Source organism: Apodemus sylvaticus, chromosome 3 (genome assembly GCF_947179515.1).
Source record: "Apodemus sylvaticus chromosome 3, mApoSyl1.1, whole genome shotgun sequence".
Classification (NCBI taxonomy): Eukaryota; Metazoa; Chordata; class Mammalia; order Rodentia; family Muridae; genus Apodemus; species Apodemus sylvaticus.
In genome coordinates, this window is record NC_067474.1 from 10,981,740 (window position 1) to 11,003,580 (window position 21,841).

At 35.5% G+C, this 21,841-nt stretch overlaps 1 protein-coding gene across 1 annotated transcript in view; it reads left to right on the forward strand.

Moving 5' to 3' along the window:
- Arfgef1 (ADP ribosylation factor guanine nucleotide exchange factor 1) overlaps window positions 1-21,841 on the forward strand; it is a 93,163-nt gene that overhangs the window by 31,064 nt on the left and 40,258 nt on the right. The window contains exons 10-18 of the mRNA XM_052175959.1: window positions 4,905-5,139; window positions 9,613-9,712; window positions 9,786-9,925; window positions 10,026-10,134; window positions 10,400-10,601; window positions 16,687-16,798; window positions 17,002-17,207; window positions 17,440-17,524; window positions 20,544-20,715. Of these exons, the coding sequence (XP_052031919.1) occupies window positions 4,905-5,139; window positions 9,613-9,712; window positions 9,786-9,925; window positions 10,026-10,134; window positions 10,400-10,601; window positions 16,687-16,798; window positions 17,002-17,207; window positions 17,440-17,524; window positions 20,544-20,715 (1,361 nt within the window). The remainder of the gene's footprint in view (window positions 1-4,904; window positions 5,140-9,612; window positions 9,713-9,785; window positions 9,926-10,025; window positions 10,135-10,399; window positions 10,602-16,686; window positions 16,799-17,001; window positions 17,208-17,439; window positions 17,525-20,543; window positions 20,716-21,841) is intronic.

Consider the following 21,841-nt stretch of genomic DNA (forward strand, 5'->3'; position numbering starts at 1 on the left):
AAATATAGTGTTTGCCTTTTCATTTGTTCTTGTCCTGTGGAATCTTAAAATTTTTGTTTTAAAAAATACATACCAAAAATAATAGGTTACCAAACTTTTAGAATATATACCTTACACTATTTGAGAAAGGATGGGCAACAATATAGAATAGTGAATCCGCAGTAGATGTCAATATATGTTACTGAATGAATAAGTCACTCAATATATTTCCACATTCTGCGTAACTTTGGAACTATTACAATCTGATGAATTGCCTTAAGATGATTTCTGTCTCAGCTTGTATTAAGGACTTTGATACAAGTTACCTAATTCCCATCAAAAATAGTAATTTTTTTTTCATTCTGACACAAGCTCAGAAAAAGGGGTCTCAGTTGAATTGTCTGTTAGATTGGTCTTTGGGCAGGAGGACTCTGGGACATTTTCTGGACTGATAATAGGTGTGAGAAGGGCTGGGCGACTGTGAGTGGGACCAAGGCGTGGTCCCGGGTTCAGTAAGAAGCAGGCTGAGCACGCCATGAGGAGGAAGGCAGTAAGCATCCCTCCTCCCAGGTTCTGCGCCAGCCCTGCTCTGGATTCCCTTTATGACGGGCTTGGGCATGGGAATGGAAGCCACATAAACCCTTGTGCTCTCCAAGTTGCTTTTGATTAGTGTTTTATCCCAGCCATTGAAGGCAGAGGTCAACATTAGGAAAGTGCCATATTTTGTGGATAATAATATAATTCTAATGCAGTTTATTCCTGCTTGCATTTAAGGCTTAGAGTTAAAAGAATGACCTGTCTTTATTGATGTAATAGGATATATTACATTGGCAGTCTTAAAGGATGTTTAGAGAAGGAATGAAAATGATATCAAAGTAGAGGAAAATGTAAACATTCCTGCTTTAAAAAAGAAAAATCTTTGGAGTGTTGTTTAAGTGCAGCTGAAGTCTAGAGATGGTTACTATAAAACCTGGAGATCTGAGTTTGGATCCCAGAACCCTTGTAAATCCTCAGAGGTCTGCCTAATGTTACACAGCAGCAAATGGTAGAGACCCTGTAACAAACAAGGTAGAAGGTGAGACCCAGCACCCCAGGCCTCTGACCTCATGTACACAAACATCTCTCATACACACACACAAGAGAAAAAAGGCTTTGAAAATTGTATACATTTCTGCAAAACATATTTTCTATAATTATATTTTGTCATAGTGTTCTACTTTAGGGAGAAGCATGCTTCAGTTTAAAATAAAAATTTTTAAATGTTTTCAGACCCAAATCTCAAGAATCAGAAAAATAAGTTATTGCTTCTAAAATATTTTGAATATAGGAACTTGATGGAAGTAGAATTAAGGTTATTAATTATATACCAAATAAGAATTATTTTAATATAGTTCCTTAGTATGAAAAAAGAGCTTTCTCATTAAAAATTTGACAATTTTGGCATTCCATTCTGAATTGACAAAGATTACTGTAAGAAGAAGCAACTCTAACAGTTTGGAGTTAGTGGGTTACAGAAGATCCAGGTTAGGTTCCCAGGACCCATATCAGGCAGTTCACAGCCAAATGTAACTCTAGGTCAAGGGGGTCTAAAGCCCTCTGCTGGCTTCTCAGGGCACTTGCATGCCTGTGATGCACAGACATACACATACAAATAAAAATAAATAAATCTGTTTTTGAAAATCTGAAGTATTAGGTCTGGGGAGAAAGCTGCGTTGGTACCAAGCTTGCCTTGCAAGCCTGAGGACCTGAGTTTGATCTCTTTTATTTTAAAGCCAGATATGGTGGCATGCACTTATCAGCCCAGTTTGGGGGTCCCAGGACCAGACACATCCCTAGAGCTCACTGGCCAACTAACCTATCCTACTTGGGATGTTCCAGTCCAGTGAGAGATGGGTATCTAAAAATGATATGGGTAGTGAAATCAGAGAAATGGCATTCCCCACAGCCTTTCAGTCTTCACGTGTTCACATGCTTATAGAAGGGAATTGGGGTTATTGCTGAAGATCACTTGTGCTGTGATGACTCCCAGATGTTTAGTTTTCACAAGTCAAAACTTGATTTGATAAAGTATGGAATATTTGTAGTTACCCAGTTTTGTCTTTACTTGTATTTATTTTCTTGCTGTGCTAAGCAATGACCTATGGAGAGTTTCTAGCCTCTACTGTACTTGAAACTACCTCATAAAAATTACACTTCCATGTCACCACAGTGTGGAGCATTAGAGAAAAGCCTGGATAGACTTTTGGTTGATAGAGAGCGAGTTGAAATATCAATAGAATTTTAGTTTAGGGAAAATTGGTATGATTTCTAGCTTTATTACTATTTGGCATGTAAGCTTGGGCAAGTTGCTTAATCTTCAGGTCTAGTTTTCTCACAGAATGAGGGCACTAGACTAAATGATTTCCAAATTTCCAGCTAGTCCTATAGCGTTTTATATTTCCTACATAGTGGAATTATTTTATCATGCTGTTGCTAGGGAATACAACTAACACTTTTGAAGCTACTAATTTTATGTCAAGATTTAAAGTCCATAATTATCATCTTCAGAAATATTATTTGACATATAGTATGTTTAAATCAATTTAATAAAATCACTTTATAACAGGAAAAAAATTGCAAACATGAAGTTTCCATCTTGGTTGCTTTTAGAAGTATAATTTAGCCAAGCATGGTGGTATACTCTTTTCATCCCATCTCTTGGAGGCTGAGGCAGGAGAATTGCCATTTGTTCAAAGACACCCTAGACTGTATAATGAAAAGTGTGTTTTAGGAAATACTTAATTTATCAAATAAGACAAATCATTTGATCCTTACTTCTTTTTTTAATGTATTGTACATAACAGGTACTTAATACATACTTGAAAACAAGAACAAGTGGATCTTTTGAGCAAATACTGTCTAAAAGGCATTTTATTCAATGCTAAGAACAGAAAGTTAAAGTATACTTAAAACAAGACTCATGTTAGAAAATGGCAGCCTGCAGGATCTAATTACTATAGCAACTGGGCAAAGACCAATGTGAGGTAACTTGGAAGCAGTTGTATGTAGGCCTTGGGACATCTAACATGAGGACTTTGTAGTGGTTACTTCAGTATTACCTTTCATTGTGATTTAAAACAGCATTTTTGAGTACTAAGACTTTTGTAGCATATTCAGAGTAGTAGCTATTTTGCAAACATGACTTTAATAAAAGATTCTGATGCTATTTCTCCAGCTTTATTTCAAAGAAGGTAGTAATTTTTGTAATAAACTATTGATATAACATTAAATGTTCTTGTTAGATTGGCTGAGATCTGTGAATTACTTGACACAACTGTAAACATTTGAAGGTGAAAATCAAGAACAATAAAGTGTCATATACTGTGCAAATGTGACTGAACACAGTATTTAGAATAAGATTTTAAAAAGTAATTCCTGCAGCATTTAATGCTCTTTTAAGTAATACTGCTTCTGGAGAATATCATTGGTCTCTTAAATCTAAGGGATAGTTTTCAGTGGGAGAAAAAGAATATGTGTGTAAAAATAGTTAAAATGATAGATAATAAACTGAAGCATGACACAACCTTGATTAGACAAAATGATAAATTTTCAGCAAAAACATTTTCAAATTTTCATTGTAAAAATGTTTAGAATAGTGTTTACATAGTAAGATTCTATAAAGTTCTGAAGATCTCTTTATTTCAGAGCAATAACAAGAATTTCAAATACTTACTGGGATAGTATGCTTGAAATAATGTTATAATCTAGTGGAACATAAGCATTTTTATCAGTGTTTAGGAATTCTGAATATGAATGGTTAACATAACTAGAAAAACGTTATATTAGAAGCATTATATACTAAGCATAGCAGATATTTCACTCCATTCATGTGATCCGTAAGAATTATAGTTTTGAAAGAAAGGAACAAGTCATAAATCTGCAAATTATTTTTTTCTTTTTTAGGTGAATAGTTGGCTTAATGTTTAAAATACTTGTAATTTTTACCCTTGTAAGAAGATATAGATATGCATATATGTATATAACAACTTAATAAAATATAGGCAGTGAAATTTTTTTTATTCACTTTATATTCCGATCACTGCTATGTTTCCTGGTACCCTCCTTCCCACAATCCCTCCATTCTCTCCTCCAGTTTTCCTCTGAGAGGCTGGATAAGCCCCCTTTACTCCCCAGGGATTCTTCTACCCTGGCACATCAAGTCTCTGCAGGGCTAGGTGCATCCTTTCATACTGAAGCCAGACAATGCAGCCTGACTATAGGGGAACATAATCCACAGACAGGCAACAGCTTTAGAGACAGCCCCTGCTGTGCATCTCCTACCGTGTGCAGGAGGGCTTAGGTCCAGCCTCTATATGCTTTTTGGTTGGTCGGTCAGTCTCTGAGAGTCCAAAGGGTTCAGGTTAGTTGACTGTGTTCATCTTCCTCTGAGTTCTATCTCCTTCAGTGCCCTCAATCCTTCCCCAAACTCTTCCAAAGAAGTTCACAAGCTCCATCCAGTGTTTCGCTGTGGGTCTCTATATCTGTTTGAGTCAGCTTCTAAGTGTAGCCTCTCAGAGGACAGCCGTGTGAGGCTCCAATGTGCAAGCATAACAGGGTATATCATTAATAGTGTCAGAGATCAGTGCTTGAGGCCGTGAATCCTAAAGAGAGCAAGGAGGAGCAGATGGAAAGGTTTGCAGTGAGAAATTAGGTCATTATAATCTCAAAAGAGAGAGACAGAGAGAGAGAGAGAGAGAGAGAGAGAGAGAGAGAGAGAGAGAGAGAGAGAGAAAATGTAAAAGAAACCCTGAAATGATGTGGCTGCAGAGAAGCACTTGGTAGCCTTGGCTAGGCTTATGATCTGTACTGACGTGGCTGTGGGTCAGTCCGTTATTACCACACTCATGACTTTGTCTACATACTGTGTTTTGTGTCTCACCTCTCAGGTCTCATGAGTTACGGTCCAAGATTCTTTCATTGCAGTTGCTTCTGTCCATTCTGCAGAATGCAGGACCTGTTTTCAGGACAAATGAGATGTTTATTAATGCTATCAAGCAGTATCTGTGTGTTGCACTCTCAAAAAATGGAGTCTCATCTGTTCCAGAGGTTTTTGAGCTTTCTCTTTCCATATTTCTTACTTTGTTGTCAAACTTCAAGACACATCTGAAGATGCAAATTGAGGTATGTTCTACATTTAGACATTAAATTTTAAGGTTACTATTTCCTTTGTTTCATGTTACATTAGCAACACATTATAACGTAAAATAATAGGTATGTATTTTCATGTGCTTCATTTTGTTCATTTAGCTAACGTGTCTATGAAGTACTAGGTGTTGATTAAGCAGTAAGAATGCAAAATGAATGAACAGCTTTTACATTCAGCAAATTTGTTCTAGCTGAAAATACAATGTGATTTTTCACAATAGCTTTACCACTTTACATATGCTATATAATAATAACTTGGCATGCTCTCTGTCTCTGCGCGCGCGCGCGCGCGGGGTGTGTGTGTGTGTATTGTGCATGTCCACAAGTGTTGGGTGCTCATGCCAATGTGGAGGCCATAGCAGGACATCACGTGTTTTCATTTGTCACAGTCAGCATATTTCCTTGAGACAGGGTGTTTTATTGGACCGGAAACCTTCGTTTTCAGCTAAGGTAGCTGGTCAGCCTGCTTCTAGGATCCATGTGTCTCCACCCCAAAATGTTTTGTATGTGGTGTTGGGATTTGACCTTACATCCTCACACTTTTCACATGCAGGACCTCTTACTCTCTGAGCCGTCTTCCCTGCCTGAATTTAGCTATCTTAAAAGAACTGCACAGTGCCGTACTAAGCCTTCAGAACTTTAAAGGGCTTTGTAGAGGTGGTTGAAAGATGTATTTTTAAGTTATTTGGTAACATGTAAAAAAGTTAATTTTTGCTTTGCACATTTTTCCCAAAACATATATTTGTATGTGTCTTATGCCTAAGGTCTTCTCCCAAGATGTTAAAAGTAGAACAACACTCCTGGTTCTCAAATATTTTTAGAGACTTAAAGCTAAATTAGTCTCTATTCTGACTATGTCTGCATGCATAAGGAACTGTCATAATAGTTCCTTAGTTAGATCTTCCTCTTGTCAATGTTGAAAAGGAACATTTTGTATTTTTATGATTTGGTAGATCCTTTTCACAACTCTTTAAAAAAATATTGCTTTAATTGCAACATAAATTTTAGAAATTTCTAATTGTGTGTTGGTCAGTATTCATATTATGTTTGATGTGATACAGAGTTTGTTTTTTTTTTTAAAAAAAACTATGTATGTGTACATGTGGAGGCCGGAGGTTGGTGTTGGTTGTCTTCTTCAGCTGCTCTGCATCATATACTTTTGAGACAAGGCCTCTCACTGAACCTGGACCGTACTTGCTGAGCTAGATGAGCTAGCTGGCCACTACGCCCCAGGACTGAAGTCACCAAGTCTGACTTTTTACCTGGTACTTTTCATCTGAGTGTGGGCTTTACCCACTAGGCCATCTCCACAGCTTCTACATATTTTATTGTTTGTTGATTTCATACTATCAGAAGATGAATAATTATCTCAGTAGACATTGCTTTTCCCTATTTTAACATGGTTAAAATAATGGCATTATCTTTATAAATTACTCTTCTATATTTTCTATCAAATTTTATTTCAATATTGTTATGGGAATGAAACAGAAGTTTAAATTTTAAGGTATAAGTTTAAAAATTAGCACAAATTGTCTATATCTGTCATGCCTGTGAAATAATTCCAGGCATTTAGTTGTAAATTTTTTATACTTTTCCCCTATTGTCTTCAGAAACTACAAGTAAAATAATTTGAATCAAAATTTTGGATTTTTATTCCTATAATAACCAGAAACCTTCCATTTGACAATGAGATACTTCTCTTAAGATTAGATAATGTGGAGAAATTTTGAATACTGAGAACTCATAGGGACTCTTCGCTTGAGCTATGTGATATATAAATTCTTACAGATCTAAGATTATAAAATTAATTTTCAGTTGCATTTTTTTTTTTACAAAAATGGATCTTAAAGGAAATACTCTTTAGAAATTTCCTGTTGCCTCATAAATGGTAGGTTTTAGTTATAACATTTTTACTGTATTCTAGTTTGTAGTACAAATTATTAAAATCCTGGCCTGGGGCTTCTACCCAGCCTTTGGTTATGGAGCTCCTGGATGAAACACACACACACACACACACACACACACACACACACAGCCTTTATGTTTACAATATGCCTTAGGCAGCACAATAGCTGGGCAGCTGCCTACCTCCGTACTGTTAGAATCTGCTTTCCTATTGCTAACTCAAATAGAGAACTTACTGTGTTTTATCTGGGCTACTCTTAGTTCCGACTGGGCAGCTCTCAGGGCCACATGTTTGTGGCTCGAGTAACCCATGGAGGCTTCTCCTTTCCCTCTCCTCACTTCCCTCCTCTTCTCTAACCTAGCCCACAAAAACCTAAACTCTGCTGATGTCTCTTCTACCCAGCTATTGGCTGTTGGCATCTTTGCTTAACAATCAAAATTAACTTGGGGGGGAGGGTCACAGGGGCTACATATGGACTCCAGGTCTTGGGGGGCACACTTAGCATTAAAATAGATAGTAAAAGACAAAACCTCAACACTAATTTATTTATGTATTTGTTTTTACCTTTGTTTTGTTTTGAGCCACAGGTCTCAGTAGCTTTGGCCAGCTGGAAATCTCTATGCAGACTAGCCTAGCTTCAAAGTCAGTGAGCTGCCTGTTTCACCAGTTGAGTGCTGAAACACTTGATGTGCCATCATGCTCAGCTGGTTTAAAATACACTTAGTATCTTTTTTAAAAAAAAAAAAATCCATTATCTCTTAAAAGGAGATAATGAAGATAATTGATGTAAAAAAAAAATACGTGTGTGCGTGCACACACACAAACACACACACATACATAAATATTTGAAAATACTAAACATATTTAAATTTAAGATAAGTTGTGTTCTACTTGGAAAATACCAAATATATGAAAATTCAAATTTGCAAACTAAAATTAGAGTCATTGTTACATGAAGATTCAATTTATCAGACTGTTCTAAGTTTCTGCAATATGATCCCCCCAACACAGCATTATGTAGTTTAAAAAATTTAATATGTAACTTTCAGAGAACATCACCTATATGAAGATAGTATGATTATATCAAAGCTATTATTATACATTTTGTGCTGTAATTGCTTAAGAAATTTAAAGTTTTGATTTTCTAAAAAGCCCCCTTTTAGGCAAGGATATTACAGTAATAGAATGGCTTATTAGTCAAATTTTGTAAATTATAAATAGTGGTATAGTTTTTTACACCTCTACAAATCTGGATTATTTTATAAATCAGTATTTCAAACTTTCTTGATTCACAACACCATCAATGTCTTCCTAGGCACACCTAGAAAGCAGAATTTTGTCCATTAAGCAGTTGTAAGCAGACAATTTGTAGATAAATGTTTAGATAAATCCTGTGTATGTTTAAGAAATAATACTTAGAAGCCTAAGGAAAGATGTTTGTTTTTCATTCATTTCCTACTATAACCCTACTGAGGTGCTTATGTCTCCTGGAGCCTATACAACTTTTTAAACCTTTAAGTCATATTGAAAAATACACATCTGTCCCTATGTGTCACTGATTTTTTTGTAGCACTTGCTTTCATATGCTAAGTTATCAAAACTTAAGTTTGCAAAGGCGACAATGTCATTGGAAGGAATATATCATTCATATATATATATATATATATATAGTATAATTGAAACTCAACAGTTTTTTTTGCTTAGATTAAACAACAGTTGTCTTTGCCACATTTGTATCCCTGTGCATTCTGGGAAGATATGATATAGTGTTTGGGAACTGTGGTCATGGCCATAGATATTTATTGAATGCTTTCTTATAAGACATTTGTTGTGTAGACAACACTTATTGAGAGAGCTCTGGTTCATATCTTGTTGTGCTTAATGTCCATAGAAAATAGCAATAACTGTTTTGAGTTCTTTGAAAGAAGAACACATTACAGGGCTGGCTAACTCTTGGGAGATAGAAAAATGTCACTTTTATTATAAATGTTATTGTTCCTGGATTCACAGAACATAGTACGCATGCTGATATGTTTTGATTTTAGGTGGCCTTAGGTTATAGTTACTTTCCCAAAATGATTGTATTAGCTTTCAGATGGAAATTTTCTTCATTAGATCAATTGTGCTTGATAATTATTAAGCATAAAGAATTGTGAGAGATAATGTCTTGAATAAGGACTTTTTATTTTTATGAGTAATTAGAAAAATATAAAAGCATATATCAAAGTTTAGAGTAATATTGAAACCTAGGAGCATTTAGAACTGTTCTGTACTAGAGTGTCCAAAATGATAACTGATGAATAAGAAAGTTATGTTAGTTTACAGTTATGTATAGGAAATTATCACCAGAAGAACTCCATATCTTTGTACATTTCATTTGTCAAGGCTCTGTGATGGCCAAGAAAGCTGGTGTTAGAGACAGAACCAGAAGTCCACTGTCTAAGGAGCCTAGGTCCTCCTCTTTGCTCTGGATCTTTGGATATTTGAAGGGCGATCCATTCTGTGTTAAATAGTACTTTAAAGAGATGTTTCCTCTATCACAGGTATTCTTTAAAGAAATCTTCTTGTACATTTTGGAAACTTCTACAAGCTCATTTGACCATAAGTGGATGGTTATTCAGACACTGACGAGGATCTGTGCAGGTATTTGGAATTAATCTTTATTATTTCCTGCAGTGAAATGTGCTCATAGTCTAAGATTATTCTCTTATCACAGATGCTCAGAGTGTGGTGGATATTTATGTAAATTATGACTGTGACCTAAATGCAGCAAATATATTTGAAAGACTAGTAAATGACCTGTCAAAAATTGCACAAGGAAGGGGCAGTCAAGAACTTGGTATGAGTAATGTTCAGGTAAGAGTTTTGTTTTGTTTTGTTTTAATTTAAATTTTTCCAAGGATGAGTTTGTTTTTTTTTTTTTAATGACCTTTATTCTATTTCTGAATTATTGTAGGAATTGAGCCTGCGGAAAAAGGGGTTAGAATGTTTAGTTTCAATTTTGAAGTGTATGGTTGAATGGAGTAAGGATCAGTATGTGAATCCCAACTCTCAAACTACCCTTGGTAAGAAATATTTTGAGTTGAACTCTACATTGTTTTAAGTTAGTGATATGTTAGAAGATACTTAAAGATGCCATTAAAGTAATTTTGTGTTGTATTTACTTGTATAATATAATAAAATATCTTTGGAAGCATTAAAATTACTTTCAAATTACACTTAAAATTTATAGTTTAGTTATCCTAGCAATATAATAATATATAGTAATAATATAATAATGTGTATAATATTATATGTCATCTCTTCCATATTGACATTTTTTCCTTACAGGTCAGGAAAAACCCTCAGAACAAGAGATAAGTGAAATTAAACACCCTGAGACTATAAACAGATATGGAAGTTTAAACTCCTTAGAATCCACATCATCATCAGGAATAGGCAGCTACAGTACACAGATGTCTGGCACTGATAATCCAGAACAGTTTGAGGTCCTAAAGCAGCAAAAAGAAATAATAGAACAAGGAATTGATTTGTAAGTATCAGATTTGTAAAAGAAATGTTACAGAATATCCTCAGCCACAAATGTGCTAACTCTGCCCCTCCTCTCCACACATTTCTCTTTTTTTTTGTCCATTCCTTATTCTCTTGGATCTAAAAATTGAATGGCTCCATATTTAGTTCTCCCCATTATTGAAAGAGTTCCTAAGCAGATCAATATGATGTCCAGCCTACAGTTTCCTCAAATCCTTCTGTAACTCCCTTTGTGTAACATTTAAATATGAGGTAATTTTATAAAGAACTTTTGTCTAAGAAGGTATAAAAAGGCTGAGAGAAAAAACAAAGTGTGGCTTTAGGGGCTCTGCTCCATCCACAGTGTGTGTGTGTGTGTGTGTGTGTGTGTGTGTGTGTGTGTGTGTGTGTGTGTGTTTCTGTGTGTAAGGAATAACAGGCTTGTTTTCAGGAAGGAAAGAGACCAGTGAAATTAAGGCAGATAATTAAGGCTATAAATATGAGCCAAGTACAGATTCTGTGTGTGTATGAGTGTGTGCACATGTGTGTATGTGTGTGAAATGATTTAATGAACCTCAGAATAGCAACAGACATACCAACAGAAGGGGGAAATATCATGGGACCTCACCCATAGATAAAGAACTACAGGCAACAAAAAAAATGCTGAAAGTGGGAGGAAATCATTGTCCCTAGGGATGAGTCCCCTAAGTGGTTATCCAAGTGGTCAGCCCTGAAATCATATTCATACACTAACCCTAAATGGACTGAAGAGCTTGTGCGTATGATGTATGTATGTATGTATGTATGTATGTATTTATGTATGGTGTATGCATGTATCAGATCTTTTGTAAGCAATTTCACAAAATTTAGCAGGAAAGTTGATTTCACAAGATCAGAGTCTGGGAGAGGAGCCAGGCTGGGATAGGAAATGTATTAACAAATAAAAGTAAAATTCCTAGCAAGAATGAAACATGTAACTAAACTAAAACAGAATCCTAAAAGGAGTAATACTAAAAACTGGAGTTTTTGAATTTCACATTTTTGTCACATGATTTAAGAAATCAGATGCAAATAAAGCTGTCTAAAACTGGACATCTTCTGTTTATCAACAGCACGTGATACACACACACACACACACACACACACACATGCACACGCACACACACATACACATATTGTGGTTTGAGCAGAGTCCCAAAAGCCACCCTTTCTCTTTGAGCCTTTTTATATCGTCTTAGACAAAAGTTCTTTGTAAACTTACCTCACAGACAAAAGGGAGTTACAGAAGGATTTGATAGTATTTTCAAAGCAGTAAGTGTTTCATTCTATAAGGACATTATAAGTTCAAAGCAACAGTTTCACATGTCCTTGCTTTATCATGATGCATACCTGTGGCCTCATCCTTGAATGTGACCTAGATGAATCTTTTTTTTCTTGATCACAAATCTAACCAAAGCCTATTTTTCTTCTTAGTGCAATTTATGAAAGCTCATTGTATTTCTTATTATGTAGTGTTTTCTATTCTTGATTCTAACTTCATTACATCTTTCTGGCAAAACAACTAAAACCATCTACTTAAACTTTGTTCTTAAAATGATTTGAATCAAACAAATCAGGAATGCTATAGAGTAATTCATCTAAACAACATTAATTCATGGAAGTCCATTTTCATGTTAATCTGCAGGAAGTTTGCCCAGTAGGGTGGTGATGCCCAGGAATCATTAGGCTATGTAATAGTGGCAGGAGAGGCACATCTGCTCTGAGAAGCAACCCTGAGAAGAGAATCCTCTTGGGCTGTCTCTCTCCAGAGGACACCTGTCGCAGGCATGCAAAACAGTGGGCCTTCTCCAGGAAACTCACTCACTTGCCATAGCCTTTCCTAGATGGCTTCTGTGGAGTTTCAGAGTTTGCAGTCCTACAGTTAGCTCTTTGGTTTAGTGTTAGGTCATTAGATTGCATGCATGAACACTTGAGCTCACTTCCCTAGAATCCACTAGAAGATAGATTAGATAGATGATATAGCTAGCAAAGGAAAAGAAGACAAAGAAAAAAAAAGAAGAGAAAGATTTATTTTTAAAAAGCTAGGCCTGGTGGATAAACCCAGCACTTGAAAGGCTGAAACACAAGTTGGCCATTAGGTCTCTTCCATCATAGCCTCATGGGGAATATGAACAAAGTCGGTGAGGAAAATTCTTTATTATCATGATTAATTAACCTATTTTGTAAGGTGAAACATGATTGTTTAGTTGGCTGGATTGTCTCAGAACTTTTTCTTCAGAAGAACCCTGGAGAATGAATGATAAAGCCAGAGAAATGGTCTTCTCTGTATTTAGATTGATAGAAGTATCTTTTGATAGATAAAATTGAAACTATGTAGTCAGTTGTTTGTTGCATCAGACTCCTGCGAAACAGCTAAACAGGTAGAAGCTTTGGATAAGAAGTAAATTGTTCAGGTAACTGTTACTAGTAGTGCCTTAGTAGTAGCAGATGCCTCTGCCTAGGTACCAGCTGTAATGTCCAGTAGAGGTGGACAGCATGGGCGAAACCTGAGTGAAAACACAACAAGACATCAGCATCTAATTGACGTCTAAAAGAGATGTGTAATACCATTGGATCTTTTTTTTTAATGGTCTTTTTTTTTTTTTTAATAGTCTTGTCCCGGGGATACCACTTGAATATCTTGAATAATTTCCAAAACCTGTGAGTTTGACCGCAGGCTTTTTGGAAACCCCTTTAGCCATGGAACATGGGTTGTTAAGATATAAAAGGATGCCGGGCAGTGGTGGCGCATGCCTTTAATCCCAACACTTGGGAGGCAGAGGCCGGCAGATTTCTGAGTTCAAGGCCAGCCTGGTCTATAGAGTGAGTTCCAGGTCAGCCAGGGCTACAAAGAGAAACCTTATCTCTAAAAGCCAAAACAAACAAACAAACAAAAAGATACAAAAGGACACACACTGGAACTGAACAAAACCATCCAGGATCTAAAAGTGGGAGTAGAACAATAAAGAAATCACAAAGTGTGACATCTCTAGAGATAGAAAACCTTAGAAAGAATTCTGGAGTCATAGATGCACGCATCAACAACAGAATACAAGAGATAGAAGAAAAAACCTCAGATGCTGAAGATACCATAGAAAACATTGACTCAACAGTCAAAGAAAATGCACAATGCATAAAGCTGGTAACTCAAAACATCCAGGAACTCCAGGACACAATGAGAAGACCAAGCCTTAGGATTATAGGTATAGACGAGAGCAAGGATTAACACCTTAAAGGCCCAGTAAATATCTTCAACAAAATTGTAGAAGTGAGAAAGAGATGCCCATGAACATACAAGAAGCCTTCAGAACTCCAAACAGACTGGACCAGAACAGAAAGTCCTCCCGGCACATAATAATCAAAATACCAAATTCACTGAACAAAGAAAGAATATTAAAAGCAGTAAGGGAAAAAGGGCAAGTAACTTATAAAGGCACACACCTATCAGAATCACACCAGACTTCTCACCAGAGACCATGAAAGCTAGAAGATCCTGGGCAGGCCTCATACAGACCCTAAGAGAACACAAATGCCAGCCCAGGCTACTATACCCAGCAAAACTCTCAATCATCATAGATGGAGAAACCAAGATATTCCATGATAAAACCAAATCCACACAATATCGGTCCACAAATCCAGCCCTACAAAGGATAATTGATGAAAAATACCAGCACAAAGAGGGAAACTACACCCTAGAAAAAGCAAGAAAGTAATCTTCCAACAAACCCAAAAGAAGATAATCACACAAACATAAAAATAGTATCAAAAATAACAAGAAGCAACAATCACTATTCCCTAATATCTCAACAACAATGGACTCAAGTCCCCAATAAAAAGACATAGACTAACGAAATATTTCTCATGTATATCTTCAGTTTTATCATAAAATGTTTATAATTCCCCTTTTAATTACTTTAGTAATTTTTTGTCTACCATTTTATCTGCATCATTTTTCATGATAATCTTCAATTTTAATGTCTTTCTACATACTTCCTCTATTTTATCAAAAATGTTTTCAATGTCAATCTTTGATTTTATCACAAATGTTTCTAATACTGCCTTCAATTAATTTAGAGTTTTTATATCTACCATTCTATATGTAAAATTTTCCATGAAATAGTTAATTTTAATGTGTTTGTCTATTTCTTGAATTTTACCAGAAATATTTTCCATGTAAATCTTCAATGTTATCTGAAAATGTTTATAATTCCACCTTCAATCAACTTAGAATTATCTTTATGCCTATCATCTTATCTGTATGATTTCCATGATAATCTTTAATTTTAACATGTTTTTTCTATATATTTCTTCAAGTTTATGAGAAAATGTTTATAATTCCACTTTTAATCAACTTAGGAATACTTTTATACCTACCATTATTATATCTATATAAAATTTTCCATGATAATCTTCAATTCTAACATGTTTTTCTACATTTTTCTACAATTTTATCAGAAATGTTTTCCACATAAATCTTCAATTCTATCATAAAATGTTTCTATCCCACATTTCAATTAATTTAGCAATGTTTTACATGTCTACCACTTTACTCTTTAATTTTCCATGAAAATTGTCAATTTTAACATGTTTATCTGAAATATTTTTCATGTAACTCTTTAATTTTATCATAAAGTGTTTTTGTTTCCCTTTATTCCCTTTTCAATAAATAAAAAAAAATTAAAAAAAAAAAAACAAAAGGACACACACTGCTGTGAGAAGTACTCTTCCAGAAAGAGTTAGCAGTTCATAGTTTATAAATACAGTGCCACCCCCCACCCCCAGTTTAGTCTCAATATTTAAGTAGATGGCTCATTTTTCTCAGCTGTGGATAGACACTGCTATGCTGAAATAAAGCAGCATCTTTTCCTATATCTCATTCTTTACATACTTTAAATGATTAAGACCCTCATAATTTATATAACCTTGTAAAGTGTTTTTTCCATTTTGGAAAAAAAAATCTAGCTATTTTAATCTTTATGCACAAGTTTTTATACTAGTCAACATCTTACTGTTGTTTGATACCACATGACATAATAACACAAGTAAACATACCTTCTGAGAATTTGGGCCTTGACGGTGGTGGGTAAACAATGTCTATCCCTTCTTTGTAAAGTTCCAATGACAATCCTAAGTTCTGGTTTACCAAAGCTCACGCTGGGGGACCAGTACATAGTAAGAGTCATAGGGCATAGGAGGGGTTTACTGAGTACACTCTCCCTGTACCTGTAAAGTCTACCTAATATTGATGGTAGCTTTCTCCTAACTGCATAGGTGGAGCCCCCGTTTCTTAACCTTAAATTTAATTGATTTGATGTGTATGAGTGTGTTTTGTGTACATGTATGTGTATGTACCACATACATTCTTGGTGCTCACAGAAGCCAGGAGATGATGGCAAATCCTCTAGAACTGATAGCAGAGAAATGGCGTCGTGACATTTCTGGAAAGATGACTTTGCTAGCGACCTGAAAGATGGATTAGGATATGGACAAAATGAGAACTATCCTGGTTGTCTAGAAAACTGGTGATGAGTCGCCAAAATAGTATAAAAGTAGGAAGTAGATGATTTTTAACAAATAACATTTGAATGGGCTCTAAGAGCAAGAGAAGAGAGTTCTCCTGTGAGAAGATGCTGGAAAGGGCATTCAGAATAGTCTCCGAACACGTTAGGGTTAGGGAATCCAGCAGGGTACATAAAGAAACAGATGAGAGAAAGGGGGAGATAGGAACTGTACTGAGAAAAGCTGTCTGTGCTAGTCTGATCTGCTTAAGTAGCTGTACCAAAGTACTAACAGTACTCACATCCTTTCTTGCACCATCCCTTCTGCAGCATTGTCACTAACCCTCTAGCTGACTACTGTGGATAAGAACTGGAAAGCTCAGCGTGCTGTAGAAAATGCCTGCAAAATGAGATACTTCCATTTGAGACTCATTGGAATACTTTTGTGTATGCATATGTTGGTTCCTGTTTTCTATGTGCTATTAAGAAAGTAATTTACTGTACTGCAAAATCTTCTCAGGGAATATGAGTATTTTTCTTTTTTTTAATCTCTCTATTAACTTCATCTAGATTTAATAAGAAACCAAAGAGAGGAATACAGTACCTCCAAGAACAAGGTATGCTCGGAACCAGCCCTGAAGATATAGCTCAGTTCTTACATCAAGAAGAAAGACTAGACTCTGTAAGACACTGTTTCATTTCATTCTAACCCTTTCTACAGTTTACATGTGTATTTAAAACAGTTAACTTGTAGCATCAGACTGGAATTTGTGTAACCATATATTCTAAACTTGTAGTTCTTAGTATTCTCTGCTTTGTAAATGGTTATGTTACAAACAGAACGTGCCATTGAATATTAATTTCTATCCTTTGTTTTTACATTAGACTCAGGTGGGTGAGTTCCTGGGAGATAATGATAAATTCAATAAAGAAGTCATGTATGCATATGTAGACCAACATGACTTTTCAGGAAAAGACTTTGTTTCAGCTCTTCGTCTGTTTCTGGAAGGATTCCGACTTCCAGGAGAAGCTCAGAAAATTGATCGATTAATGGAAAAATTTGCTGCAAGATACCTAGAGTGCAACCAAGGGTTAGTAAGACTCGAGTACTTTTTGACTGTCAGTTATGTCCATGATAGTCAGAATTCACCCCTTTCCTTAAGACAGCTTATTTATATTTATCTACTATTTGGAAGTGGTAACACACTCAGCTATAATTGTACTACATGACAGAACATTAATCCTGAGGGAGAACATTAAAAATGATGTTTGAAATGATGTTTATATGAAATGCTTACAGTGCCATATATTTATTTTTTCCAGACAAACCCTTTTTGCTAGTGCAGATACTGCTTATGTTTTGGCCTACTCAATTATCATGTTGACCACAGACCTTCACAGTCCACAGGTATGTTTTCTTCTACATCAGTTTTACAGTAAGTAGTAAAAATTAGTCTTTTGAGTCTGTTAAATACTAGCTAAAATTTAATTTTATGTAGCTAAACCAATTGCCAGAATTAAAATTGTATCCATTTGGTATTAATTCTAATAAGACTTATAAGTATTTATAAAGTATTTGTCGGTCTCATGATTGACAGTTGTACAAAGCTTAAAACAAATTTTAACCTAAAAAGATGTTTCAGGTCTTCTGAATATTCTTTATATAGAAAATACTATATATAATCTATCTTTCTTAAAAGACTTTTTAAGTTTGAATAGCAGTGAGATTAGTATTAGAGATTATATCGTCAGCATAGATTAGAATTGTACCATCCCTCACTGTTACTAAGGTCAGCCTTTGTGTGGACTCATGCACACCCCTGATAGTGCTGCACATCTCAGTATAGTTCATCTCCTTTGTCTCTCTTAAAGACTCTCTAAGCATAAACTGCCTCCCAACTGAACCCTGAACAAGCATCTCAACTACAGATGTGTATGGAGTCCCAACAAGTGCAGGCCTAACACCTACAGTTCCTTAGGATTATTAAAGAACTGTCACTTGAGTTCTGATGCCTACTTTTGTTTTTGTTTTTGTTTTTGTTTTTCGAGACAGGGTTTCTCTGTGTAACCCTGGCTGTCCTGGAACTCACTCTGTAGACTGGACTGGCCTCAAACTCAGAAATTCGCCTGCCTCTGCCTCTCAAGTGCTGGGATTACAGGCGTGCGCCACCACTGCCCAGCTCTCATGCCTACTTTAAAATGATGCATTTGAAGTTTGGGGTTCTTTTTGCTTGACTTCTAAAAGGCACATTTTGGTATTAGTCATTAAAATTGTCTCTCTAAGTTATTTATAAGAATTTCTTGGCTACTAGCTGGGTGTGATGGTACACATCTTCTATCCCAGCATTTAGGATGCAGAGGCAGGTTAATCTCCTGAGTTCAAAGCCAGCCTGTCCTATATAACTCAGGGAGGGCTACAAAATGAGACCTAGTCAAGAAAAAACAAGATTTTTTAGATATTTATCAGCCTTGAATATATGTTAAATTATGTGTTAAATGGTTTTAATGGGACAGTTTTCTGTGGATTAAACTTTGCTGCCTAAGAATTATATATATTTTATGTGTTTTGAATTTTTCAAGGTAAGATTGGTATGGAAAATATACAGCATAATGTGGAATCATTATATATGAAGTTATACCTATCTTAAATTCCATAGTTAATTGGCTTAGTATAGGATTTTAAGAAGACTTTAAAAAGTTCATATTTGCTTTTGATAGTTTCTTGGTATTATAGTCAGAACAGCTCATCTGATTTTCCTTTTTAAAGTCTGAATCATATAATAATAACCTGAAGTTAGATACACTTGTTATTACAAGATTTTTCCTTTTAAAAACATTTGGCTTATTTGGTTTTAGAAACAAACATCATCATATAAAGCTCTACCATGTCCTTTTGTATGTATCTATAAATGTATTAAAATGTATATTTTTAAATCTTACTCATTTTATTCATTAGTCCTCAAAAAATAAAAAATTAATTTCTGAACAAAATCTGGAGACATAATGACTCAGAAGTTAAGAGGGCACTGCTCTTGTAGAGGACTGAGCTGATTCCAAGAGTCTCTGTCAGACAGCATTCAACTGCCTGTAACTCCAGATCCAGGAGATTCAATGCCCTCTTCTGGCCTTCGTGGGTACCTGCACTCATATGCACAAACCCACTCTTAGGGTATAGGCATTCACACATTAAAAAATAATAAAATAAGTCGGGCGGTGGTGGCACACACCTGTAATCCCAGCACTCTGGGAGACAGAGGCAGGCAGATTTCTGAGTTCAAGGCCAGCCTGGTCTACAGAGTGAGTTCCAGGACACCCAGGGCTATACAGAGAAACCCTCTCAAAAAAAAAACCCCAAAAAATCCATATATATATATATATATATATATATATATATATATATATATGGTTCTGAATATATACATTTAAGGTACGTTGTCTTGAATGCTATGTTGTGTCTTCAGGTCAGTAGCTCTTATTCATGAGATGTATTTGGGGGCCTGGTCGAATGGTGTCAGTTACGTACTCTCAGCTGCCTCCACAGCAGACTAGATACCATGTTGATGCTCAGCTTGTGAGTTCTGTGAAGTCACATATCCTATTAGAAATTAAACTCATAGTCCTTGTCCCAAGTGACTTGTAATTAAGAAACATATAGGTTCCAAACAAATGACATTATTTTTTTAAAGATTTATTTATTTATTATATGTAAGTACACTGTAGCTGTCTTCAGACACCCCGGAAGAGGACATCAGATCTCATTACGGATGGCCATGAGCCACCATGTGGTTGCTGGGATTTGAACTCAGGACCTCTGGAAGAGCAGTCAGAGCTCTTAACTGCTGAGCAATCTCTCCAGCCCAACAAATGACATTATTTTTGAAGGATATAGGTGAATTTAAAAGAACTCCTTAAAAACCAGTTTCTCATTATTAATGGTTTACAAAGTTCAAATACATGATCTTTACCACATTCTTTTGGGTGTTAATTTACCTCAGTATTATGATTTAAGTTCCCTTCCATATATAGAGTAAATCAGTGATGTTTTTTTTTTTAAATCTGGGTATATTTACATGTTTTTATAGTCACAACCAGCCTTTACATGGTTAATACTCCAGACTATGAACAGCTTAATTTAAACATAAGGGAATAAAATTCAAGAATAGTATGTTCTGTTTCAAGAGAAAAAAAGTAGAATTAATTTACATTGCTTCCAGAATCCTACCATGGTAATAGTATGCAGTATGTTTTGAGTGGTTAAATCACTGTTTACTCCCTTACCCAGATGCAGACACTTAATAGTTACTTCATATTTTTCATATTTAGACTTCAGAATACACATAAAGTCTCCTAAAAAGATATTCTGGTTCTTAAAATGAGTGAAATTTTTATGTTAATTTTTAGGAGTGATAATGGTTTTTCATATCTAGGTTAAAAACAAAATGACGAAAGAACAGTACATTAAAATGAATCGTGGTATCAATGACAGTAAAGATCTCCCTGAAGAGTACCTGTCAGCCATTTATAATGAAATAGCTGGGAAAAAAATATCAATGAAAGAAACAAAAGAACTAACAATCCCTACAAAGTCAACTAAACAGAGTAAGTACCAGATTAATCAAGCCTACTTGTTCAAGGGAGAAGTGGTTGTGTGGTTTTGTAGGTGTTTATTTAAGACTGGGTCCCCTGTTGTCCTCTAGCTAACACAGGGAGGTATGTGCTTAAGGGTGTTTTATTTTGTTTGCTTGCTTATGCTTAATTTAAAATAAAAAATAACCCATGTAGAATTGTTAAATTGGTGATTGATTAAAAACTAAGTAATTTACATGTGTTAGGAGTGTTTAAACATTAACTTGTTCATTTAGCAGTTCATTCAGCAGGGATTTGGAAATTAAATTGATTAGAGGGCACTGAAGAAATGGTTCAGAAGTTAAAAGCATTAAACATATTAATTAAACCTTTACACTTAAGTGTTTTCTGATTTTATTTCATTTTGCCTAGATTATAGCATCCCCATATATATATATTTTTCTGTCCTCTTTTGGTATAACGCGGTTGTAGACAGTGAGAAGTCAGATATGGGAAAAGGTGGTGATTTGCTGGAAATGCTAAAATTACTGGGAGTGTCAGGGTCAGTGCTTTTTGTTTTGCTAAGTGGTACAAAGGCCACTGTGTTTACCTCTGTCTCTTCTCCTGCCCCTCATTTGGTTGGCTTCCTTGACTTTCATTTGAGTGTTGTAATCTCTGAGATTATTTTTATAGGTTGGGTTACTCCTGACTAGTAGAATATTCCATTCCAACCCCCCACCCAAGGTGCAGTTCACCCTTTTTAAGTGAAAATTCAAAGGGAGATGTATCCCAGTGGTATAGCACTTAGCTAGCTTGAGCAGGGCCCTTAAGCACAACCACCAGTCAGTCAATAAATAAGAAAAAATGAGTAATTCTGTTGGCATTTAGTTTATTTACAGTGTTGTGTAGATCACCTCTGGCTAAGATTAAAGCTTGTGGTTACTCCAAAATAAAAGCCTGCACTGTTAAGTAGTTACTACCCATCCCTCTGCCTTTACCCCGTCAAACTCCAATCTACTCTGTTTCTCTGGGTTTAGCTATTTTGTAATTTCACATACTTGAACTCAAACAATATGTGATCATTTCTGTTTGGCATCTTAGAACTATTATTAATTAGTATTAATTACTGGCATTTACTTTTAAAGTGTCATCTTAAAGA